This window comes from Phoca vitulina, unplaced genomic scaffold, assembly GCF_004348235.1.
Source record: "Phoca vitulina isolate PV1807 unplaced genomic scaffold, GSC_HSeal_1.0 scaffold12, whole genome shotgun sequence".
Taxonomy (NCBI): domain Eukaryota; kingdom Metazoa; phylum Chordata; class Mammalia; order Carnivora; family Phocidae; genus Phoca; species Phoca vitulina.
In genome coordinates, this window is record NW_022589715.1 from 10,054,026 (window position 1) to 10,080,809 (window position 26,784).

Consider the following 26,784-nt stretch of genomic DNA (forward strand, 5'->3'; position numbering starts at 1 on the left):
TATTCCAGAAACAGTAAATACAGAGAAGTGAGGGGAGGAAATATTAAAAGAAATACTAAGAATGTGCCAGAATTGGTGAAAGACACAAATTCTGAGTCAGAAGCCCAACCAAACCCAAAGAGAATGAATAAAAAGAAATCTGCATCCAAAATCCTACTGTATTGAGCTGGAGAATAGGGTGCCAGAGAGGTGATGGACTTTCCAAATGGATTCAAAGAGCCTTTTTAGCAACAATTCAAGCCAGAAGAATACCCCCATTACTTATTCTTTATTTGTTTGTTCCATGCATATTCTTTCTCCCTCCCCACAGACGGTAAGCTTCCTGAGGGCAGAGACGGTTGCTTAGTGCTGTATCCTCAGCTCCAGGAAGTAACTGGCAGATAGAAGCTTCTCAATAAAAACTTACTGGTGGAGTAAATGATGAAATGATGAAATGGTAAATCTACTTCTTTTCTCCAATGAGGCAAAAGATGGAAAGATGTGCATAAAAGTTTTGTGTCTCAAATCAGTCAGAAAGTTTCTCTGCCAATGGACCTCTGCATTTTTATTTCTTTAGGAAGAGCATGTCCCACCTCTGCAGGACCCCTCCTCTGTCCCCACTTTCTATAGCTGGAGCTTGGTGGTGTTCTTTCAGATAGAGGGAGGAGGTCACACACCAACTCTGGCCTGCCTTATCCTTATCAGCATCCTGATGTGGTCTTGAACAGGTCAAGATTCCCATGAAACTTGCTATAAAAACTTTCAACTTCAGTTATATTCATTTAGTGTCCAAACTCTCAGATGCTACCCCAGCCCACTGAAGCCTTCTGCTCTGGTGTCCTCCCCTGCATTCAAGAAAGGGTGGGAGAGTTGCACAATGTTGGTTCTTCTGAGGGAATGATGTATATCACTCACAGTCTGGGACCATTTTTAAGCAGGTTGACAATCTATGTCTGCACCTGCCAAAAATGCAAGGCCTTGTTCAAGGCAACCCCTTTGAGTCCCACTGGCTGTACATATGGGATTGAGATAAAAGTGACCTTAGGCACCATTCAACCTGGCATTTCCAAAAGGTGTGTCCCATAATGCTAAAAATGTGCTCTGCAGAATTGGTTTAGATGCTCAAGTAACTTAAGAAAACTCTCAGGTAAGCAGGTTTCCTTACTGTAGTACTTCTCAGAGCCATTCTCAGAGCGTAATGTGCTGTTAAATGTGCACTAGGACTCTCTTGGGGAGTTGAATGTTAATCTCTGTAGCAGAAGTTTCTCCTCTAGAAATGTCCTTAAAGGTTCCATATCCTTTGTAGAAGAGCAAAAATATATATTAAGGGATAACATTGCTTATCATAGAAACATACTGTAAACACCTAAAGATCTATCAGGGGAGACTGATAAATAAAAAGTGTTAGTCCATGTAATGAAATACCATGTGATTGTTACAAAGAATGAAGGATGAGGTGGCATGGTAATATGCACTGATATGAAAAGAACTCACAGATACATTATTAAGTGAAGAGAGCAAGGTACAGAATAGGTGGTACTATATGATCCTATTTGTGAAAAGAAAAGGTTGGATGGACACACACACACACACACACACACAATCTGATCAAATATATCAGAGATTGTCACTAGTAGTTATTTATAAGGTATGGGCAGGGATGGAGAAGGAGGAGGCCTTTTTTATACCAATTTTTAAGCCATGTGCATATATTACTTTAATATTAAACTCTAGTATTTTTAACAATTGGTTGGCAGTATTGAGCAGGTGTGGCCATCACCTGTGTATCACAGTGTTCTTCCCCACCAGCCTGAACTTTCCCCCAAGATGCTTCCTCACACCATGTTTCGGCACTCAACTGGATTTATCCTTGCATGCAGAAGAACTGAATGCATTGTTATTTCAGATTTCTGTCCCAAAAAGCATTTTTTCTGGGCCCAGACTCAGCTCTTAGAACTGCTCTTTGGCGTTCAGCTGTTCTTTATTGAGCCCCTACTGCAGGCCAGGCCTGTTTCCTGAAAACTGGTTTTTGGTTAACATTTCTCGCTCACGAAATCTGCCAGTCACTGTGCCGGCTTTCCCCAGGATATATTCATTCAGGCTTGCCATTGCACTACCGCAAGACTTTTTTCAGTGTTTCCTGACCACGGTCCTGAGAATACTGCTGTTTTGCGAGAGGTCTGCAGCATGCAGTTTCGGAAATGCTGGCATGGGGTGAACAGGTCCCGCTGTGTATGCTTCTCCAGGGAGATGGCTTGCCTCCCCATATTAAAGATGATCTGGAAAGGGTGAACCTTGATCTGAAAGTGAAATTGTTGAATATGTTAGCATGTTTTGAATTTTCAGATCTTGTGGTGAGGAGTGGAAATTTGGCCTCTTGTACAAAATACATCAAAATGCTTTTGTACAGGACCAGACAGCTGATAGAAAGGGCAAGGCACTGACTCAGTTGCTCTGCATCCTTTGATCATTTCCCCACCTTTCAGTGAGAATGGAGAGCAAAAACCCAGCCCTGGCCCCCAGCCTTGTACCCACTGCCAGCAGATCCTCTGAGTGGGTGCCGTGACACATGGCTGCTCAGTGTTGGCCAAGTACCAGGGGCTGTTTTTGGTATTCCAACATGGGGAGTTAATTTACTGCTACTTTAAAAGTATGTGTTGCCGTTCTAGTTTGGACAAAAAGTTCACCATTCTCCTGTTGGATTATATCCAAGGTTCCTCTTTTTCTCTTTTTCATAATGGGAAGTTTTGCTCACTTGCATCTGTCTATAATACTCTCCTTGTAGGCACACAACATTCCCAACATTCATTTGAAGAGAAAGACAACTATTTGAATAATCTGAATGAATACTTAAAATTATTCCCCAAAGACTTTACCTGCTGATAAATATCGAGTGTACTTAAAATAATCAGGCTGCATCTGTTTTGTCTCTGTCTTTATTTAGTCAATAAAGTCTCAGACATTTACTTCCCAGCTTTGCTGGGATTTGGTTCTAGAAATTTGAGTTTACGAATACCTCCCTGGATTAACTGCTGTAACCCATGTGAGTGCACATGCAGCAGTTAAGAGCCCTTGCTCTGTAAATTCTCATTTCCTTCCTTTATCCCCAATGTGCTTACACGTAACAATCCAATAATAACCAGAATCTTCTCCACTGCCTCCCTTCCTAGCCCCCAAGAGAAATTCAGGGGACCACAGACTAATGGGGTCAAGATCCTCACTCCTGACCACAGTGCTAGAAGTGGTTCTCATGCCTGCCTTACATCCTTCTACTTCCCCATTACCTGGGCTGCTGATTAGCCAAAGATACGTCTGCATCGGCAGGACAGGGAGGGAGAGGAACGATCTCATTGAAACTTCAGTTATTTTAGTGGTTTGCTTATGAGGAGGAAATTGCAGATTCAAATTATAATAGAACTTGAAGGAAGTTTTCAGTGTCTGGGGGAAAACTGTGACAGAAGGTGCCATTTAAAACTTATGAATAATGTACGAGCGAAAGGAAATTCATAGTTAGGAGACCAAACCTGTCTGTCTAAAGAGAATTGCAGTAAAAGCCGAAGACGCCAGCCCAGTAGCTTTTGTTCAACAAATTAGCTTAATATGACAGCTAAATTTAGAGTACCTTCTGCGTGGAGTGTTCCTGGCGTGGGTTTTGTCTTACCTTTCAGAAGCCTTCTATTTTATCATCAAAATGAGCACCTGGGAACATTTGAAAGGCTCTTTTGCACTCAATTCTATAGGATCTCCAAGTACTTTGTGCATTACCACACGGCTGTGTAAACGGCCTCACAGGCGTCTTTATGTGTCTGATGGGATGCAGACCGTGCCTTGTCAGTAGCTGCAAGCTTCTGATTGTGTAGGATTGGAAATTAAGAGCTCATGATGAAGTAGAATTAACTGCTCCAACTGCTTTTTTTTTTTAAATTGTATTTATTTATTTTAGAGGGAGAGAGAGCGCGCAAGTGAGGGAGCCGGGGGAGGGAGAGAGAGTCTCATGCAGACTCTGTGCTGAGCATGGAGTCCATTGCAGGACTCAATCTCATGACCCCGAGATCACAACCTGAGCCAGAACCAAGAGTCGGACGCTTAACCCACTGCACCACCCAGGAACCCCTGTTATTTTTTTAAACAGCTTTATTTTATTTTATTTTTATTTTAACTAATTATTATTATCTTTTTAGTAATCTCTACACCCAACATGGGGCCTGAACTCATGACCCCAAGATCCAGAGAATATGCTCTTCCAACTGAGCCCGTGAGACACCCCATAAAACAGCTTTATTGAGATGCAATTCACATATAAAATTTGCCCATTTAAAGTATAGAATTCCGTCATTTTTAAATGGGGTTGCCCTCGGGACACCTGGGGGGCTCAGTCGGTTAAGCGTCTGCCTTCAGCCCAGGTCATGATTCCAGGGTCCTGGGATCGAGTTCCACATCAGGCTCCTTGCTCAGCGGGGAGCCTGCTTCTCCCTCTGCCTGCTTGTGTTCTCTCTCTCTCTCTCTGACCAATAAAAAAATAAAATCTTAGATGGGGTTGCCCATTTAAAGTATACAATTCAATTCACAGAGTTGTGCATCTATCACTGCAATCTAATTTTACAAAATTTTTGTCAAAAGAAACCCTGTGCCCATTAGCAGTCATTTCCAGGTACTCTTACTCTCAACCTCAGGCAAGAACTAGTCTACTTTCTGTCTCTTACATATTTGCCTATTCTGGCCATTTCATACTAATGAAATAATACAATATGTGGTTTTTTGTGAGTGATGTCATTCCCCTAGCATAGTGTTTTTCAGATTTATGTGTGTCACAGTGCATAGCGGAACTTCATTCCTTTTTATATTCCAAATAATATTCCCTTGTGTGGATATACAATATTTTATTTATCCATGCATCAATTCTGATGGACACTGAGCTGCTTCTACTTCTTGGCTATTGTGAATAATGCTTCTATCAACAGTCACACACAAATTTTTGTGTGGATTTATGTTTTCATTTCTCTACCCAGGAGTGGAATAACTGGATCATATGGTAACTATAGGTTTAACATTTTGAGGACTGTCAGACTATTTCCCAAAGTGACTACACAATTATACATTCTTACCAGCAGTGTATAAGGTTCCAACTTCTCCACATCCTTGTCAACACTTGTTATTGTCTGTCTTTTTTATTATAGCCATTAGTGTGTACGAAGTGGTATCTGATCAGGGTTTTTGATTTGTTTCTCTAATGACTAATGATATTAATCAGTTTTCTAAGTGATTATTGGCCATTTGTGTATCTTATTTGGGGAAATGTCTATACAGATTCTTTACTGATTTTAAAAATAGGATTATTGAAAGTTTTACTAGTGAGTTTCAAGAGTTCTTTATGGATGCCGGATAAATTCCTGTATCAGATATATGATTTGAAAATATTTTCTCCCATTCTGTGGGTTGTCTTTTCACTTTCTTGATGCTATACTTTGAAGCACAAAGTTTTTTGATGAAGTCCAGCTTATCTGTATTTTCTTTTGTTGCTTTTGCTTTTAGTATCATATCTAAGAGACTGTTGTCTTAACCAAGGTCATAAAGAGTCACTTCTGTGCTTTCTTCTAAGAGTGTTATCGTTTTAGCTTTTAGGTTTAAGTCTATGATTCATTTTGAATTGATTTTTGTGTATGGTGTCCAGTAGGACTCCAACTCCATTCTTTTGCATGTGGGTATCCAGTTGTCCCAATACTATTTGTTGAAAGACCATTCTTTTACTGCTGATTTGTCTCGGCATGCTTGTCAAAAACTCAATGGACACAAATGTAAGGATTTATTTTTTGGCTCTCAATTCTTTTTTTAACTTTAAACAAATTTTTATTGACTCTCAATTCTATTCTATTGATCTATATGTCTATCCTATGCTAGTACCCTACTGTCTCAATTACTGTAACTATGCAGTAGTTTTCAAATGGGAAATGTGAGTCCCACAACATTATTCTTCTTTTTCAGCATTGTTTTGGCTCTTCTGGGTCCCTTCTATTTCCATGTGAATTTTAGAAGCATAATGTCAATTTCTGGGGGAGGTGGGGGAAGGCAGCTTGGATTCTGATGGGGATTTCACTGAATATGTAGATCAACTTGAGGAGTATTGCTACCTTAATGATATGAAATATTCCAACCCATGAACATGGAATGTCTTTTCATTTATTTAGTTCTTTAATTTCTTTCCATAATATTTTGTAGTTTTCAGTGTACGAGTCTTACACTTCTTTTGTTAAATTTTTTCCTAAGTATTTTATTCTTTTTGGTGCTACTATAAGTGCAATTGTTTTTTAAATTTCATTTTGGATTATTCATTGTTAGTGTATAGAAATAGAATTAATTTTTGTATATTAATCTGGTATCCTGCAACATTGCTGAGTTTATTAGATTCCTTAGGATTTTCTAGATACAAAATAATAACATCTGCAAACAGAGGTAGTTTGACATCTTCCTTTCCAATCTGGATACCTAAAGGACAATTATAAAATGTTCCTCTTTATCCTTAGTAACATTTTTGTTTTAAAGTCTATTTTCTGATATTAGTGTATGCACTTCAGCTCTTATGGTTGCTGCTTGCATGGTATATCTTTTTCTGTTTTTTTACTTCAAACTTATTTGTGTCTTTGTTTTTTTTTCTTTTTCTTTTTTTTATTTAAATTCGATTAGCTGACATATTAGTATATCATTAGTTTCAGATGTAGAGTTCAGTAATTCATCAGTTGCATATAACACCCAGGGCTCATCACATCACGTGCCCTCTTTAATGCCCATCAGCCAATTACCTCATGCCCCCACCCACCTCCCCTCCAGCAACCCTCAGTTTGTTTCCTAGAGTTAAGAGTCTCTCATGGTTTGTTTCCCTTTCTGATTTCTTCCCATTCTTCCCCTTCCCCTATGATCCTCTGCACTATTTCTTATATTCCACATATGAGTGAAACCATATGATAATTGTCTTTCTCTGATTGGCTTATTTCACTCAGCATAATACTCTCCAGTTCCATCCATGTCAATGTAAATGGTAAGCGTTCATTCTTTTTGATGGCTGAGTAATATTCCACTGTATATATACACCACATCTTCTTTATCCATTCAACTGTCATTGGACATCTGGGCTCTTTCCATAGTTTGGCTATTGTGGACATTGCTGCTATAAACATTGGGGTGCAGGTGCCCCTTTGTATCATTACATTTGTATCTTTGGGGTAAATACCTAGTAGTGCAATTGCTGGGTCAAAGGGTAGCTCTGTTTTTAACTTCTTGAGGAACCTCCATACTGTTTTCCAAAGTGGCTGTACCAGCTTGCATTCCCACCAAGAGTGTAAGAGGGTTCCCCTTTCTCCACATCCTTGCCAACATTTGTTGTTTCCTGACTTGTTAATTTTAGCCCTTCTGACTGGTGTGAGGTGGTATCTCACAGTGTTTTTTTTTTTATTAATTTATTTTTTTTTATTATGTTCAGTTAGCCAGCATATAGTACATCATTAGTTTTTGATGTAGTGTTCAACAATTCATCAGTTGCATATAACACCCAGTGGTCATCACAATACATGCCCTCCTTAATAGCCAACACCCGGTTACCCCATCCTCCAACCCCCCTCCCCTCTGTAACCCTCAGTTTGTTTCCTGGAGTCCAGAGTCTCATGGTTTGTCTCCCTCTCTGATTTCTTCCTGTTCAGTTTTCCTTCCCTTCCCCTGTTGTCCTCTGCACTATTCCTTACGTTCCACATATGAGTGAAACTATATGATAATTGTCTTTCTCTGCTTGACTCACTTAGCATAATCCCCTCCAGTTCTATCCATGTTGATGCAAATGGTGGTATTCATCCTTTCTGATGGCTGAGTAATATCATTGTGGTTTTGATTTGTATTTCCCTGATGCTGAGTAATGTTGAGCATTTTCTCATGTTTCTGTTGGACATTTGTATGTCTTCTTTGGAGAAGTGTCTGTTCATGTCTTCTGCCCATTTCTTGACTGGCTTATTTGTTTTTGGTTGTTGAGTTGGATAAGTTCTTTATAGATCTTGGATACTAGCCCTTTACAAAAAAACCCCAAAAGCAAAAAAACAACTTTGTCTTTGAATCTAAAGTGTCTCTTATAGAGAGTATATTGTTAACTCTTGTTTTTTTAAAATCTAGTATGATAATTTCTGCCTTTCTATTGGATGCTTAATCCATTTAAATTTAATGTTATTGATGAGGTTGGATTTACATTTGCCATTTGCTTTTTGTTTTCTATGTTTTGTTCTGTTCCTCTCTTACTGCCTTCTTTTGCATTAAGTGGACATTGTCTAGTGTAACACTTTAATGCCTTCAATTATTTTTAATAGTATATTTTTTGTGTTATTTTCTTAGTGGTTGTTCTAGAGCTTATGATGTACATGTTAACTTATTGGAATCTACTTTTGACTTATACTAACTTACTTCCAGTGAGATATAGAAACTTTACTTCTATATAGCTCTATTTCTTTCTTCCCTTTTTGTTCTATTATTCTTATATATGTTACATCTATAGATGTTACAAACTCAACAATGCATTGTTACAGTTATTTTATATTATTTTATTTCTTTTATTGAAGTAAGGGAAGGAATGAGAGCAAGTATACATTTATAGAGTTTGTTATATTAACCTTAATTACCATTAATGTGGATTTTAAGTCCTTATTGGTGTCATTTCTTTACTCCAATACAACTTTGTTCCCACCTACATTTTTGTGCAGTTATTGTCAAATATATTACATTTCTATATGTTATAAGCCTCATATTACAATTATATTCATAATGTTCCATTAAAAATTGTTTTGTTTTTATTTTTTGTACTTAGTTTTTGTTCAGGGTTCAGGCTTTATTTTAATTTTTTATTCATATTTAGATTTTTTAAATTTATTTTTTATTTGAGTATAATTGATATACAATGTGACATTAATTTCAGGTGTACCACACTGTGATTCAACATCTCTATAACATTTTGCTGTGCTCACCACATGTGTATCTATCATCTGTCAACACACAATGCTATTACAATATTATCGACTATATTCCCTATACTGTAGCCTTTATTCCTATAACTTATTCATTCCATAACTGGAAACCTCTATTTCCTAACTCCCCTTAACCCATTTTGCCTATCTTCCCTTAACTCACCTTCCCTCTGGCAACTATTGGTTTGTCCTCTGTATTTATAGGTCTGATTTCTGCTTTTTGTTTGTTCATATTCAAATGTTTTTCAAAATCAGTTCAATGATGAAAGGAGAAGAAATATTCAATTGAATATATAGCTGCCTACATAATTACCTTTACTGGAGCTCCTTGTTTTTTTGTATGTGGATTTAAATTACTATCTGATGGAACTTGCTTTCACTCTGGAGAACTTCCTTTAGTATTTCTTGTAAGGTGAGTCTGCTAGCAATTGATTCTAAGCTTTTGCTTATTTGGGAATGTCTGTATTTCACTTTAATTTCTGAAAGATAGTTTTGCGGGATATAAGAGTCTATTTTGATTTTTTTTTTTTCTAGCACTATAAACCGCCTCTGGGCCTCCACTGTTTCTGATGAAAGGTCAGCTATTAATCTCAGTGGTATTCCCCTGTATGTGATGAAGCATTTTTTTCTCCTGCTTTGTTAAGATTTTTCTTTGTCTTTGGTTTCAACATGTTTACTATGTGTCTGGGTGTGGATCTCTTTGATCTATTCTACCTAAGTTCATTGAGCTTCTTGGATGTACAGATTATCTTTTTTTTTATCAGATTTGGTTAAGTTTTTTGCCATTATTTCTTCAAATATTTTTTCTGCTCCTTCCTCCTTCCTTTCCTTTTGGTACTCTTATTATGTGTACGCTGGTATACTTAATGGCTTCTCTCATTACTCCATGCTCTGTTTACTTTTCTTCATTCTTTTCTCTGTTTTTCTGATTGCATAATCTCTACTGATTTATATTCAAACTTACTGATTCTTTCTTCCACTGTTGAGCTTCTCTGGTGAACACTTTCATTTCAATTATTTATTTTTCAACTACAGAATTTCCATTTGTTTCTTTTTTACTGATATTCTCTATTTGATTAAACATTCTCATCATACTTCTCTTCGACTTTTTAAACATTATTTCCCTTAGTTTTTTTTTTTTTTAACATACTTATAATAACTGCTTTGAATTCTTTGTTTACTAAGTTCAATATCTGGGTTGCCTCAAAGGCAATTTTTATTGCCTGCCTCTTTCCTGTGTATGAGTCACACTTAACTTGTTTCTTTGCGTGTTTTGTAATTTTTTTTGAAAACTGACATATTAGATAAATATTGTAGCAACTCTGAATATTGATCCCTCCTCCTAGGGTTTGTTGTTTGTTTATTCATTTGTTTAGTGACTTGGCTGGACTATCTAAGTGAAATCTATTCTCCTGCAGTGTGTGGTCTCTGATGTCACTCCTGAGAGGGTGCAGCCTTGAGCATGTGACTGTCTCCCTGAATGCCTTGGATGACTGTGGCTTTAGCTGAGCTCTGTTTAACTGTTTCCTTTCCTCATCTCCCCTTAAGATTTTGGATGATCTGTCTCTATAGATATCATACCAATTATTAGCCCCAGTTAATCACTAGCTGATTGCTATATTGCTTTCAAGAATGCCCTGGGGCATATTTTATATCACAGAAGGATAAACTGAGACAGAGTGTTACCAGTCTTTGAGGCTGCACTAATCACAGAGGATCCTTCTTAGCTATCCTTTTCCATGATTCTTTCTGTTAACTTTCTGGCTGATCTACCATCTTACTGAGCTTATCATCTTTTAGTTTGTTGCTAAAAGAATTATAGAACTAATAGCAACTCTTAATTTCTCACCTCCAAGATCTCCATTATTTTAAATAACACTCACAGGCATGATCTTCTCCATGCTTTGTTCCAAATAAAGTTAGACTCCTCAGGCAAAGCTGCAGAGCTCTCTGTTCTTATGACTTGCTTCTCTTTCTGGTCAGGAGCTCTGTACCACTGCATCAGAGCTGGGGGTGGGACAATGACTTGCTTTCCCCAAAGTGACACCCCTGCAAGCAGGACTCTGGACTCTGGACAAAGGTGGTAGCCACTCATTTTCTCAGTTTATCCTTCTTGGCATGAGACCTCCATCCTAGAAGTAGCTGGGACAAGGGTGTTTAGGATCCAGTATTCTTGACCAGCTGTGTCTGGAGTAGAGCTTCTGCCCTGTGAATGGGGGCTGAGTGGGCGAAGGGAACCCCAGTCCTCTTGGCTCTACCTGTCTGGAATAGAGCTTCTGTAATATGAAGCTGGAGGTAAAGGGGTGAAGGGAATAAGAGATGCCACTGGTCTGCATGAAGTCATAACCCTACTGCAAGCTAGGGGGAGAGAGTTTCCCATCTTCTTGGCTGCTCCTGCCCAGAGTACAGCTTCCATCACATTGAGCTATTAGGGGGTGGGGGATGAGGTGGATGTGAGTGGGTTGTGGCTCACGTGAGATTTAAGTTTAGATATTCTTGAATAGATGTTTCTCCATATGCTTAATACCCTTCAGATAATTTCCAGAGACTTTAAATGTTGTTTTGGAAATGATTTTTACAGGGATGCCTGGGTGGCTCAGATGGTTAAGTGTCTGCCTTCGGCTCAGGTCATGATCCTGGGGTCCTGGGATGGAACCCCGCAAGGGGCTCCCTGCCCAGCAGGGAGTCTGTTTCTCCCTCTCCCTCTGCCATTCCCCCCGCTTGTGCTCTCTGGCTCTATCCCTCTGTCAAATAAATAAATAAAATCTTTAAAATAAATTAAAAAAAAGAAATGATTTTTACTAACTAAATGAAAAGTGTTTGTATATCAGTACCATTGTAGTACCATTGTATGCAGGTCAGCAAAAGTAGTGGAGTCCAGCTAGGGTTGAAAACTGGGTTTCCTTTTTGAGCAAAGTTTAGAAGTATGCTGTTATCTCAGGTTCAGTCCTGAAAGAAATGGTACAAGAACCCTGACCTCTTGACTTCTGGCAGGATCTCTGTTGTCCAGCCTCCACTAGCCTCCCTGAACCTCTTTGAAACACATTCACCCCAGCCATCACCTTGTATTACATTCTTTGGCATCCCATGATTTGGATAATTTCCAGTATCTTAAGATCATACATAAAAACTCAAATGACCTTGTGAAAGCTTATTTCCAGGCAGTTTCCCTGCAAAGCAGATGAATTATTTTTGTCACAGCCATAATAAATTGTTAATTTTGGAAATTTTTTTTGTAAAAAAAACAACTGTCAGGTTATTTTCTTTTTAATTTCAATTATGTGCAAGGATATATCAGTACAAAGAAATGAGATAAGCTTGTCATAACCTGGATGACGGCACTGCCCTTTGGGAATGTCCAGGAGAGGATTGGAGCCAAGTAACAGATTAGACAGACATTTCTGGGCAAAGTGTGGTAGAGAAACCTGGGTGGTAAAGAAAGAGTGTCCTGAAATGAAGTCTTGGGAACCTGCAGATGTAATCGGTGTCACACAGGTCTATCTGTGGCTAAAGGCAGCAAACCAATGGTAGGTTCTTTGGAAAACTCCAGCTGAGAGGACTTTTCATTGCTGTGTTCTAGGCCTTGATGAGCCATGTGTTCATCCTGCACCTGACATCTAGATTCTGGACATAAATGAGGCCCAGTAACTGGGCAGATAGAAACTGTTAGATGGAGGATGAACTATTTAGGTTTTGCTGGGGCGGGGGGGGAGCTGGTTATTACAATATAGACCCACTCAAAGAGATTTTTTGCTCTTAAATAAATATTCCTTGAAGGCACATATTTTGTTGCCAACAGAAAAGCAAAGTTTGTTTTTACTTATTATTTCAATTTTAGAATCAAAGATGAAAAAGAATGCCTGGAAGGCACCTGGGTGGCTCAGTTGGTTAAGCGACTGCCTTCGGCTCAGGTCATGATCCTCGAGTCCCGGGATCGAGTCCCACATCGGGCTCCCTGCTCAGCAGAGAGTCTGCTTCTCCCTCTGACCCTCTTCCCTCTCGTGTTCTCTATCTCTCATTCTCTCTCTCTCAAATAAATAAATAAAATCTTAAAAAAAAAAAAAAAAGAAAAAGGATGCCTGGAAAACACTGTGTTTAGAGAGGCTCAGGCCTCGCATTAATTTCCTGGCAGATTAGAGAATGAAGTGGGAGAGAGGTTAAAGCAAAGACTTGTCTGCCAAGTCAGTTGGAAGGAGGAAGATCAAGGGAATTGTCTGGGACGAGGGAATGGCTATTTTAAGCATATATGAACAAGAGTTAGTTCACCTTCATAGATCCTTCTTGGGTCAGCCTAGTGGCACTTGCTACAGTTAACTATGTTGGTAGATTTATTCCTGTATCCCACTGGGGTAGACCTACAGCTCTCACCTCTGATTATTTCTAATGTTGAAATAAACCACAAAATAGCATAGATGAAGGGAAAAGGTGACTCATTCATTTGTGTAGTTTAAAAAAACCTTCCAAATAGAAAAAACAACAACAACAAAAAACAAAGCAAAAGTGCTAAGTTGATTATATAAAAATTTAGAGATGTACATGTTTCAAAAGCAAAGTTAAAAACATGACACAGTAGAAAAACAGCTAAACAAATATGACAGACAGTGGTTTAATTTCCTTAATATATAAAAAGCCTCTATAAATAAATAAGAAAAATACTAATATCAAAGTATATAAATGGGTATATCATCTATAACTATTTGAAGAAGACCTAACTACAGCCAATAAATATGTAAACAAACTAATTAAATCATTAGTAATCAAAGAAGGCAAGTTAAAATGAAATAATTTTTTTACTTTGTTAAATTAGCAAAGACTTTGAAAGGACAATACCCAGATCTGGAAGAAATGTATAAGATGGGCAAGGTTATACACTGGGAGAAGGAATAATAATTGGTACAATCCTTCTGGAAAATGAGTTGGTGATATGTTACAGGAACTTTAAAAAAAGTTCACATTTTTCAATCCAGTACTATTTTTTTTAGAAAGTTGCCCTAAGGAAATAATCATTAAGATAATGATCTCAAGGGGTGCCTGGGTGACTCAGTTGGTTAAGCGGCTGCCTTCGGCTCAGGTCATGATCCCAGGGTCCTGGGATCAAGTCCCACGTCAAGCTCCTTGCTCAGCAGGGAGCCTGCTTCTCCCCTGGCTGCCATTCCCCCTGCTTGTGCTTGCTCTCTGGCTCTCTCTGTGTCAAATAAATAAATAAAATCTTTTTTAAAAATTTAAAAAAAAGATTGTGACTTCAAGGATATTTAATAATATGAAAAGTTGCATACAGTGAAATATTAAGTAAACAGAAAATCGGGATATAGAACTCTCCATATATATTACTGATCAAATATATTAATATGCATTGGAGATATCCCTTGATTACAGCACACATACCTGTTCATTTTATTTTTTTATGACATTAATATATCTGCACTTTGGCACACATTAACCATGTAGTATTTCCTTATTTATAGATAGATTATTATTAAATTAGCAGTACATCTTTAAGGGATTTTTTATTGGAGGAAACATGACATTTATATTATATATTAACATCTATGCATGATCTTTCTCTCTCTGCCTCTGTCTTTTTTATGTATATGGAAGCTAAATAAATCTAGTGTTACAGTCAATTACTACACTTTTAACTGAATTTCAAATCTAAATATGTCATGTTTAGGAACTTGCAATAGGACTTTACATTTCTTGGTACATAGAGTAGATGTACTTTTCTCTGATCTTCCCGCTAAGGACAACTGAAAAGCCTGGACATTACATATAAAACAAACATACAAAGACCTTGAAAGGTGGAGACAAGAAAGCAGACCAACTAGGATCTTGAGACCTGAGAAATGACACAGTGGGGAGTTCCCTTGTTCTTTTTTGCCTCATATATCCCAGACTGCATACTGAGAAAGCTGAAAACCCAGTAACACCAATGAGAACAAACAAACAAAAGAAAAATAAAAGGCCCGACTAAGTCTGCTTTCTTTAGCCAAAGGACCAGAAAAGGACATTTAACAAGATAAAACTTTTAGACAATACTGTTCCACTTGTCAAACACCACTGAAAGAACTGTAGTCCCACCCCACACATGCCAAAAGGGCTAAGTGGGGGGCCTAGAGTTGCACCAACTCTGCCACCATGGTGGTATCAGAGAAGGCCAGCAGGGAGCTGGGAATTTCATAGGAAGGAAACAGGTCCCATCCCTGTGTTGTCAATAGAGACCATGTGGAGAGCCTGGACGTCTACCTTTACCCATCTTTCCACCTCTTGCTGTAGTGATGCTAGAGGAGGCTGAGTGGAAAGTTAAAACTTTCACTACTACTCAGCAATAATGACACCCCACCCATAGCCATGTCAGTGGAGACTACATGCGAAGCTAGAACTCCCACCACTACACAACAAGAAGAGCTCACCCCATCACTTGGGTGTCAGTGGAGGCCATCTGGGGAATCTGGACTTCTACCTCCACTTGTAAGTAATGAGTCTTTCCTGCCACAGTAGTGTCAGAGAAATTCGGAAGGCTTAAATAAGACCCAGAGTCTTGCAATATAACATGAAAATGTAATGTACCTTCCATTAAAAAATTGCTTGTCATACCAAAAATCATGAAGATCTCAAACTGAATGACAAAAGGTAATAAATAGATGACAACACTGAGAAGACAAAGGTGTTAGAATAATCTGAAAAATGTTTTAAAGAAGCCATCATAAAAATGCTTCAAACAGCAATTACAACCACACTTGAAATATGGAAAAAAAAGAAAGTCTTGACAAAGAAATAGGGAGTCTAAGCAAAGAAATAGAAGATATAAAGAAGAACCAAGTGGAAATTTTAGAACAGAAAAATATAATAACCTAAGTAAAAAACTCAGTTGATGGTCTTAACAGCAGAATGGAAGGGGCAAAGAATTGGTTAACTGGAAGATAAAGCAATGGAAATTACCCAATCAGGAAACAAAAACAACAACAACTGTACAGATAGATAACTCAAGAATGATTTTTAAAAAATGTTTAAGTAATCTAAAGAAAAGTAAGAAAAATAAAACAGAGAAATGAAAAACAGAGGGAACAAAACAACAAAAAGTCAGACTTAAGCCCTAATACATTAATAATTACATTAAATGTAAATGGTTTAAGTAAGTCTAAAAAACAGAACTTGGCAAAGTAGATTTTAAAATATGAACAAACTTTATGTCATCTGTAAGAAACTCACTTCAAATATAATCATATATGCACATTGAATGTGAAAGAATGAAAAAAGATACATTATGCAAAGATTAACCAAAGAAAAGCAGGAGTGTCTCTATTAATTTCATATAAAGTAGACTTCAGATTAAAGAAAGTTATCAAAGACAAGAAAGGACATTTAATATTGTCAAAAACAAGGAAGGACATTTAATAATGATAAAAAGAGTCAATTCATCAAAAAGATATAGCAATCCTAAATGTGCATGTAAAACACAACAGGCTGAAAAATACAAGAAGTAAAAACTGATAGAACTGGAAGGAGAAATAGACCAATCCACAATTATAGTGGCAGATTTCAACATCCTTCTTTCAACAATTCATGTGACAACTAGACAGAACATCAGCAAAGATATACAAAAACTCAACAATGCTATCAACCAATAGGACATTTATAAACATATAAACATCAACATTTATAAAACACTTCACCAAACAAAAGCAGAGTACATATTCATTTCAAGTGCCTAACATTACCAAGATAGATCATATAAGATGTACCATAAAAGAAACTGCAACAAATTTTTAAACATTGAAGTCATACAGAGTCTGTTTTCTGACCACAGTATATTCAAAATAGAAATCTTAGATAACAGAAAGATAACAGGAAAGACCTCTAAAACTTGCAAACGAAACAGCACACTTCTAAATAACTATAGTAAAAAGGGGAACTCTCAAGCACAATTTTCAAAAATACACTGAACCAGATAGAAATGAAAATGCAATATATCAAAATTTGTGTGACACAGCTAAAGCAGTTCTGGGAGGGAAAGCTATAGCACTAAATGCATACATTAGAAAAGAGGAAAAGTCTCAAATCAATATCTCAGCTCCACCTCAAATTAATATGTAAGCACTCCTTTTAACCTAGAAAGAACACAATAAACTGAAAGGAAGAAGAAGGAATGAACTAATAAAGTTAAGAGCAGAAATCAGTGAAATTGAAGATGGAAAAATAGAGAATATCAATGAAGCAAAGAGCTGGTTCTTTGAAAAGATCAATAAAACTAACAAACCTCTAGCAAGACTGTCAAAAAAAATAAGAGAGAAAGCACAAATTACTAATATTAAGAATGAAATGGGATATTACTATAGACACTGAAAACATCAAAAAGGTAATAAGGGAATACTAGGAACAGCTTTGTAAACATAAATATGAAAACTTTGATAAAAGGGATCAATGCTTCAAAAAAACATGAAATGCCACATTTTACCCAATATTTAGGACAATTTGAATAATCCTGTAATTATTTAGGAAACTGAATTAGTAATTTTAAAACTCCAAAAAAAAATCTCCGAGCCAGATGATTTTATTGAATTCTACCAAACATCTAAAGAAGAATGAACAATAATTCTATACAACTCTTCTAGAAAATGGAAGAGGAAGAAACACTTTCCAATTCATTTTATGAAACCAGTCATATCCTGATCCCAAAACCAAACTAAGACAATATAATAAAAGGAAACTATAGAACAATATTCCTCAGAATATAGACACAAGAATCCTTAGCACATACGTGGTGGCCTGGTTTGCTCTCTGCAGGATGACAGCAGGCTCTGGATGGCTGTTGGGGCAGGCAGGATGTACATATACCCTACACCTGCCATACAGTGGAGAGGAGGCTGGCTCCCAAAGTGGTTGACCCTCTTGCTTCCTCAATCTAATAGCTGAGGTGCTGGAGCCTTCTGCAATATCTCTACAGTGGTGCTGATGATGGAAGACTTTCTCTATATATAATTTTTTTAAATATGAAAATAATTCAACAGTGAAATTATTAGCCCACCCCAGGCAGTCTCAGCTATAATTTATGGCTCCACATCTCCCACCATTGTAATTTTGTTTTGCATTCATTAGGATATGATTTTTTTTTTTTTTAAAGAACAATCTCAAGGAATCATAGTTCTGACGACTAACATTAACCACCATGTCACTCATAGATATTACTGAGGCTGTTATTCTGAAAAGTAAATTAATTTCCCTTGTGTGGGAACCATCTGAATAACATTCACATTCCTCTCTAGGGTAGGCTGATTGACTCTGGAAAGAACCTGCTGCTTCTATGGCAACCTGATGTGCTGGAAGGCTCTGCCCACCCCAGCTTCTCTGGTTTTATTTTGTCCACCTTGTTTTCCTTCCCTGGAATTCAGGAAGAAGAAAATTGGCTGGTGTTCTTGGGTACATAAAAGTGGCAGGTGCTTTTAGAAAGCTTCATATGCTTTCCAAAGCACAGACACACACAAATATACACACACACACAATTTTTCTAACACACCAGTAAGCAGCTTATTTTCTCTACTGTCAGCAATTTCATTATCTTTAAGGTTGGGTGGAAGAGACTTTTCTCTTCACCCCATAACTTTTTTTTTTTTAACAACAGTTTCAGCAATGCAGAACACATTGCTGCTTTGTTTGGGTTAAAGGAAACAATGCTTTTTGGGGGAAATATTAAAATGACTTTTCTAGAACAAGGGTGAGTAGAGAAGGTAAATTACCTTCTTGGGATAATGGTAGTGGCTGTGATGATGACACCTGCTAAGCCTTGAAGACCTACTCTGTGTCAGGCATGGTACTAAACACATGTGGGCAATATCTCACTTAGTCCTTACCATCATTGTCAGCCTTATTTTATGGGCTCAACGAGTTTGTGTAACTTGCTCAGGTTAACATAGCTGATGTCAGAGTCTGTATGCAAACCAGGTTTGTCTGATCCAAAGCCTGGGTTTTAACCACTATCTCCTGCCTCCCCTCCTGTGATGCCTGGGGTGATGTGATGTTGACTTGGTCCCAGGATGGCAAGCACGAGGCACCAGAAGAGGTTAAGAACAAGTTCAGTGAGAGGCAGCCAGGTTCATTGGTGTTTATTATGAAGGAGTTTGAACTTCTGTGTGTTCGGTCAGAACCACTCTTGTTTGTGTCATTGAATCCTCACAGAAGAACCTGGAATGGGCCAATCTTCAGATTCAGAGTGACCCAGGCCTGGCTGTCTATTGGACCTTCATGGTCAGGGTATAATGGTTATAATCCAAGATTATAATGTTGGCCGGAAGTGGCCCACTCAATGGAAATATGGGGACAACACTGCAGGTTTACTCTGCCTTGTGTTGTCTCTTATCTGAAAGGTTTCTGGTGTCTCCACTGGGGTCATCCATCTACTGGTGGGAGGAATGGCCTGATCCTAATCCCTTATGGTTCTGTAGCCTGCTCCATTTGGCACTACTCTTCCAGTGCTAATTTACAAGGTGGACAGTCTTTGCAGTCTGGGTAGCCTAATGTTAGTCCCTGCCTGGCACAGGCCATGACTTTAGACCTACAGGTTTTCTGTTGGGGAGGGACTTTATATTCCTGGGGTTTTGATTTGGTTAACCTTTGAGAAAGGAAAAAAAAAAAAAAGAGCCTGATGTTTTAATGCAGGATTGCTTTGTCAGAACCCAAGGACAAACTAAATGCTCAGTTTAAAAAAAAAATAGCAAGAGTTATGTGCAGCCAGGCCCCTTCCACAATCCCAAGCTTGACCCCAGGGTGGGGTTGGTTGGGATTGGGTGTGGGGAGGCTTGGTGTCGGGGTGTCTGTTGACATTACTTGATAATAAGAAACCAGGTTTTGGGCGCCTGGGTGGCTCAGTTGGTTAAGCGACTGCCTTCAGCTCAGGTCATGATCCTGGAGTCCCGGGATAGAGTCCCTCATCGGGCTCCCTGCTCAGCAAGGAGCCTGCTTCTCCCTCTGACCCTCCCCCCTCTCATGTGCTCTCTCTCTCTCATTCTCTCTCTCAAATAAATACATAAAATCTTTAAAAAAAAAAAAATAAGAAACCAGGTTTTTACATCTTGGCTGGACAGCTGAACCAAATCTGCTGGGTCCAACCTGTGGCATTAAAATAGACTCCTTTGTAACATAGTTTCCCTGTGGGTTTCTATGTCCAGGAGCATCTCAAAGAAGGGGAGAAACAGGGATCGATGGGCTGTGGGCTCTCTGAGGGGTTGGAGAGTCTCTGTTGGGGACCAGTGGGAATGGGGTGCAGTGGTCCATCTGTGGGGCATTCACAGGCTCCCTTGAAGCCTGTCTGGGGCCGAGATTAATGAGGAAAGGTGGCCACAGGGAGTGTGGCTTGGGCCCAGGAATTTGCTCAGCTTTTGTCTGCAGAGGTCAGCACTTTGACAGTGAGGGAGGAAGGTTTTGTCCTTCCTCTTTCTGGCAACAGGGATGCCTGTGAACCAGCTTGTACCAAGAAGTCTCAGGGTCAAGGGCGAGGCCCAGCCACAAATCTCCTCTCCTTCTTCCAATTTGACTGGATGTCATTCAGAGTGGACTGAGGCAATGATGCTGCAGAGCAGGGAACATGCAAAGCAATTATCTTTTTAGTAGGTCACTGGCCTCCTTTGGGAGAAGAGACCAGAGGGAGATGGGAAGGCAGGCAGCATGGCCTCCCCCAGAGGCTGCGCGTGCAGTAGCTGCATTGGTGATTAATAGCCGTGTCACTTTCCATGAATGTTGCTTTAAGCAGCCGAGTTCAAAATTGAGTGGGAATGAAATAAAACAACCCAAAATAAATGTTTCCTCTATTCCTTATGAGTTGCTGGAATCCAGAAATAGCTTTTCAAATCTATAATTTTAAATGGCATCATTCACAGCATTCCCTGAACTGCGGCTTTATTTTTGCATGGATGTTGCTGTGTGCACATGCATCACTTTTTGTTTTTAAAGAGCATGAAAAATTTGAGCTCAGTGACTTTGAGGCTTTTTCGGCACTGAAATAAAAATTATGATTACAGAGAAAAATATAGCCTTTACATGTGTTTTTAAAGAAAAATAGTAACCTAGCGGCAGAAAAGGACAGGAAGAATATTGTGCCCATATAGATCATAAACTGGAGCAGTAAAAACGTCTGGCAGGCAGTAATTGCTGGCCAGCTGCAGGGATTACAGCCCTGTGAGCCGTGTTCAGGGCAGTCTGCCAGGACGCTGGCAACCAGAAGTCGGGCCTGGACCATCACGACCCTCAGTGCCGTTGCTGCGTCTGAGAGCGTAAACAGGAGGGTGACCACACAGCGGCAGGGCAGGGTGTCTGCACTGGCCACGCCCTCTCAGCGCACAGGGACTTGAGGCCCCCTCTCTCTGCTGCCTCTGTTGGAGCCAGGCTGCCAGTTTGGAGGCTGATAGTGGCAGTCACAGGGATGACCTCTGGCTGCATCTCTGGGCAAGAGAAGGGTCACTAGACTTTAGTATCACTTTTGTCCTGGGGAAGCCAAAGAACACATCTGATGGGTGAGGAGCCAGAGGGAACCCTCAGCTCAAAGCTTTGGGGACTGTCACTGTCTTGGGCCAGAGAGAGGGAGGGAAGGTGGGTGGTGCTGTGTGCCTTCTGCGCACTCATTTCTTCTAGTTCCTGGCACAAAAACAAAAACAAAAAACAACAAAACAAAACAAAACAAACCAGCAGTGGGGTGGGCTGTTGGGCATAAGGGCGGGGTGGATTCCTCATCTTTTTTGCTTCTTCCATCCCTGTCCTAACTGCCTGCTGGCTCCCACTCAGCACTCCAGTGTCTGACCATTGGCCTTTTATTGGGACATCTCTAAGTAAACCTTCAAAGGAGACATGGAATGGTGGGTGGGTGGAGAAGTTGGGTTGGAACTGCTGGGAGGTGGTGGGACATTCCATCTGTCATTTTGCCTTCTCTTTCCTGAGTCCACACACCTGGCCAAGCTGGGGCACATCAAGACAGAATAGGCTGGGCCGGTAGATTTTAATGTTGTTCAGGTATGGTGAGGCCAACAGATCAGGGGATGACCGCCATTGAAAAGATAGCTTGTTACAGTTCCCAAGAGGAAGGGGTGTGCCAGGCCATGCAAGGCCAGATGGGGAAGCACCAGGGATGGTTAAGAGCCAGGAGCAAGGGGGAAACATGGACAAGAGCTTTTATTGTGGTTTCTGTGAGAAAGGATGGGGAAGGAAGGGCAAGCAGGCTAAGCAGGTTTAGGATTGGCTAGTTTGAATAATTTCAGAAGGCTCTGAAGCATAAGGGCTGTCCCTTGTTGTCTGGTACCTAGCCCTGGGGGATAGTGGCCCAGTGTAAAAGGTAAAGGAGGTGGTTGGGGATGTGGGCTCTGGATTGGTGAGTTTGCATGTGAAAGATGGACAGGCGGAGTAGCCCTTTGCTCTCCGTAGGCATTGGCTAGCCCTGGGAGGGCCAGTCCCTCAAGGGTCAGTAAAGAAGGCTCCAGAAAGCAATGCATCAAAACATGTGGTCAGTACAGGTTGCACATGACACCAGCATGAAAGGTAGAAGTGCTCCCATGGGGGAGGAATAACAGGTGAAATGCTCAGGGCATTCTGAGGAGAAGTAGCTTCCTGCTTTGATTGGTTTGGTTTGGTTTTTGAAGGGGCATGTCACGAATGGGAGAAAGTGTCAATGGGAGGAGAGGACATTTGGCTAAGCCACCAAAAATATGATGTGTGGCAGCCAAGTGAGGTTGGCTGAGTGCCTTGCCTGGACAGAGGCCCGGGACGGGAAATGTCTGAAGGGGCTTAGCAGGAAAAACAGTTGGGACACTCAAGTAAGGCCAAAGTAGGCTCTTGAATGCCAAGCTGAAGCATTTGGATTTCATGCTGTATGAGCTGGCCAGAGCTGTTCTGTTTTGCTCTCTAGTTCTGTTAATGAATTCATAGACTCATAGAGAATGCCTATACCTGGCCGTATATCATAATCCCAGAACTTAATTAACAGGTTAGGATGCTGATGTAAATTTATTGTGGATGAAAAAAAGAAATCCCCTGCGGCAGGGGTTGAAGACTCAGTGCCTCCCAGGCCTGCAGGTAATGTCAGCTAGCGGAAAGGGCTCTGGGGACCCTGGGGAACAGCCATGCCCCAAACGGAGGAGTCAGCAGCTTCTGAGCTCCAGTGGATCAGATCATGGGAATGGGGTCCAGAACTGCCAGATCTTCCTAGTTTTCAAGAAAAGCTGGAGATTCAGAGTCTTGTGTAATCTCCCGAGTTTTGTGAAATTGCCTGTTAAGTCTGCAGCAAGTCACCAGCGAAACTCCTTCCTCCCTAACAGCACAAGGAAAGGCCTGAGCCCTGCCACGTGGGCTCCTGGTGGCCTCTTTCTGCTCTGCACCTGTCATCCTACTTGAACTATGAGGGTCAAAGAGGAAATGGGACAGTTAGAAGGTGTGCCTGAATTGGGAAACTGAGGCACACCAGGTCAGGGGTCAGATCTGGCATCTGAAGACTTTCCCTGAGGTCTTAAGTGAGCCGCTATGTTGTGCTTCATCTACATTTCTTCATTGGCAAAATTCATTCATTCATTCATGCTGTGTGTGGGGCCAAGGCAAAACACTTCACACATAAAAACAGAAAATTTGATGGGATGCTGTCTAAAGCAGTATTGCTATTGTAATTATTTTATAGCAAAACCAAAACTAAAAGGTGTTGTGATCAGGTATGGTGAGGCCATACCTGGGGCTGTGTGGGTGAAGTTCCTTCTAGCAGTACATTAGGAAATACTGGTGATTGACAGAGGGGGGTGAGTGGGGGCGGTACATGCAAGGCTCTCCTGCCATGTCACCTGGTCTAGTTCTCTCTCTGTCCAGGGCTGTGAGCTCAATGGCTGGGCCTTGGCCTCCTTGACCCTGGTGGGCACCCAGAGCCTAAAGGGGTGCTGACACAGAGCAGGTGCGTAAATGTCCCCCAGAGGAGTGAGTCTCGTGTGGCAGTGAACACCTTCAGTACACAAAATTTTAGCCATGGCAAGCATAGAAAAAGCTACAGGATAAACATAGCATTCAAAATTAGAAGTTAAGAGAGTGTGGACAAATGGAATTTTAAATGACCTGACGTCAGGATGATGCCATTGTTGGATCTGTGTTTTCTCACTGGTTTCACAGTGTTCCAGCAGAAGCTGAGAGGTTTCCCTACAGGCTGTCAGGCCTCATTTGGCACCGTGCCCCGCTGGTGCTGGAGAACCCTGGGATGGACCGAGGGCCAAGCTGGGGAGTGATCCTCAGGCAGGATGTGGACACCTTTCTGTGCGGAACTGCAGGGGGGATTTAGGTGGGCTGAAAGTAATGACCTGCCTGTGAATCCGACAGGAGCACCAGGGTTAGCGTTGCCTCCTTGTTGAGAATGTCCTTTTGAAATATGTCCTGGGATATTGCTCCCGTCCTATTAATTATGTCACAAACTTAAAAGCTGAATAATTAATGATCACAGGGCACTTGGTACAACCAACTGCGGGGTGGTTAGACTGCGCCTGGGGAAGTTTGTGCGCATAGACAACAGGCCTGCGCTCATAAAGCTCGAAAGCAGCCGCCCCTGGGTGTGCCTCTGGTCATGCGTGTCCTTACCCCCTCCCACCCACACAACAGGGACTATGAATTCTAGGCATCGTATGCACTAAGAAGATCACGGTGTCCTTCTTTTAAGAACAAATAAAGACAATATTAAAGCATCAAGTTATGTTTAAGAAAGTCTATCAAATATAAACGTTCTTAAGCATTGCTGTTTCCCATCTCTCCTTGTGAGGGATAGATAGGTGTCCTCACTTCACTGGTGCCTGAAGCACGAGCCTGCTCTGCCTGGTGGATAATAGAGCACCGTGTGTACCTGTGTGGACGTGCCTGTATGTGCACGCATCTGTGTGTGTGTGTGTTTGCAGGCATGTGTGTGTGAGATGTTCTTTCAAAAATCAGTATGAAGGTCAGAGATGTTCAAAGATAGGAGGCTGCCAAGCCCAGGGCTGGGGAGGGGGTGACTGCCGACAGGCCCGGCTCTTTGCAGTCTGCTGCCGAGGGATTCCGGGGGATTAGTCCATGGGTGTTGCCTGTGGGGGTAATCCCACGCCACTTCGTGAACCGCTCTGAGGAAGGCCTTCGTTCGCCCGGTACCACTGCCTCAGAGCGAGACGCAGCCGCTGTTCCTAGAGCACAGGATTTAAGGCAGGATGTGGACACCTTTCTGTGCGGAACTGCAGGGGGGATTTAGGTGGGCTGAAAGTAATGACCTGCCTGTGAATCCGACAGGAGCACCAGGGTTAGCGTTCCCTTATTGTTGAGAATGTCCTTTTGAAATATGTCCTAGGATATTGCTCCTGTCCTATTAATTATGTCACAAGCTTAAAAGCTGAATAATTAATGATCACAGGGCACTTGGAACATGAAATGCCATGTAAATGTTAAGGAGTAAAAATTACTCTGTGTGTTAAATAGATAGGCTGCTTTAAAAATATTCCATGGTGGGAAGATTAATTTCCAAAAGAGCTGAAAAGCTTTTTGTTGGACTGTCCTAAGAAACTTTTGATATCTAATTATCTTAACCACATTTTAGGAGACTCAGGCATTCTGTATCCTGAAGTATTTGAAAGGCAAATGGCTGCTTGACATGTTTAGCTCAGGAAATGAAGTTGCCTATTGAATTTTGGTAAAAATTGTGTCTGCTTAATTCTCTCTAGCCGGAGGCAGTTTGGGCCTAAAGCCAAGGAAGAAGTCAAGATCATTGAGCACCAAACACAGACCCTTCGGCTGATGCCTCACCTGGCCACAGCTTTGGCCTTGACCTTCGCCAGCAGGTGAGTTGGCTCTCAGGGTTTACTTTCTAAAGAGGAGTGTGAGGTCCTGCCTGGCATTAGTAAGGAGTGAGGAGAGAAGCAGGCAGGGGCTTCGTCTTCTAACTGGGAGCAGGAAAGCGTCTGTAGTTAAAATCTGATGCTCATGGGGCGCCTGGGTGGCTCAGTTGGTTAAGCGACTGCCTTTGGCTCAGGTCATGATCCTGGAGTCCCCGGATCAAGTCCCGCAGCAGGCTCCCTCCTCAGCAGGGAGTCTGCTTCTCCCTCTGACCCTCCCCCCTCTCATGTGCTCTCTCTCTCTCTCTCAAATAAATAAATAAATAAAATCTTTAAAAAAATCTGATGCTCAGGTTAAAAGTGATATCCGAATCTTGATTGTCTGTATATCCAAGTGGATGGGACCCACAGTGAATTTGAGAAGCCGTGAACCAGCATTTCTCCACAGTTTCTGAAAGAAACAGACTTGGCTGTTAATATTTCTCTACCTCTGACAAAGGTTTTAAAGATTTTATTTATTTATTTGACAGAGAGAGACACAGCGAGAGAGGGAACACAAGCAGGGGGAGTGGGAGAGGGAGAAGCAGGCTTCCCGCTGAGCAGGGAGCCCAATGCGGGGCTCGATCCCAGGACCCTGGGATCATGACCTGAGCTGAAGGCAGACGCTTAACGACTGAGCCACTCAGGCATCCCTGACAAAGGTTTTAATTTAAAGTTTTCAAAAATAGGTCACGGTGTATGCGTGTGTAGGGAGGGAGGTAGGAGTCAGGCTATTGAATAAAACAGCGGCAATAGTACTATAAATTCACTTGGAGCTTTGCATTTTATAGCAGGCTTCCATCTATGCCTCTCAGCTATTCTTCCTCAAAGCCTGGGGGGGGTTGCCTGGGCAGTTGTGTGTCATCCCATCTTCTAACGATCAGAAAATTGGGGATTTGCCTAAGATCACAGGGCCTGGGAATAGATGCACTGGGAATATAACTCCAAACTTTGGACCCTTATCTTGTGTTCTTTCC

General features: G+C 40.8%; 1 protein-coding gene across 1 annotated transcript in view; it reads left to right on the top strand.

Annotated features, from left to right (window-relative positions):
• Positions 1-26,784, top strand: part of ACOXL (acyl-CoA oxidase like) — a 342,867-nt gene that overhangs the window by 124,357 nt on the left and 191,726 nt on the right. Inside the window, exon 11 of the mRNA XM_032410454.1 lies at positions 25,658-25,774. Coding sequence (XP_032266345.1) covers positions 25,658-25,774 — 117 coding nt within the window. The remainder of the gene's footprint in view (positions 1-25,657; positions 25,775-26,784) is intronic.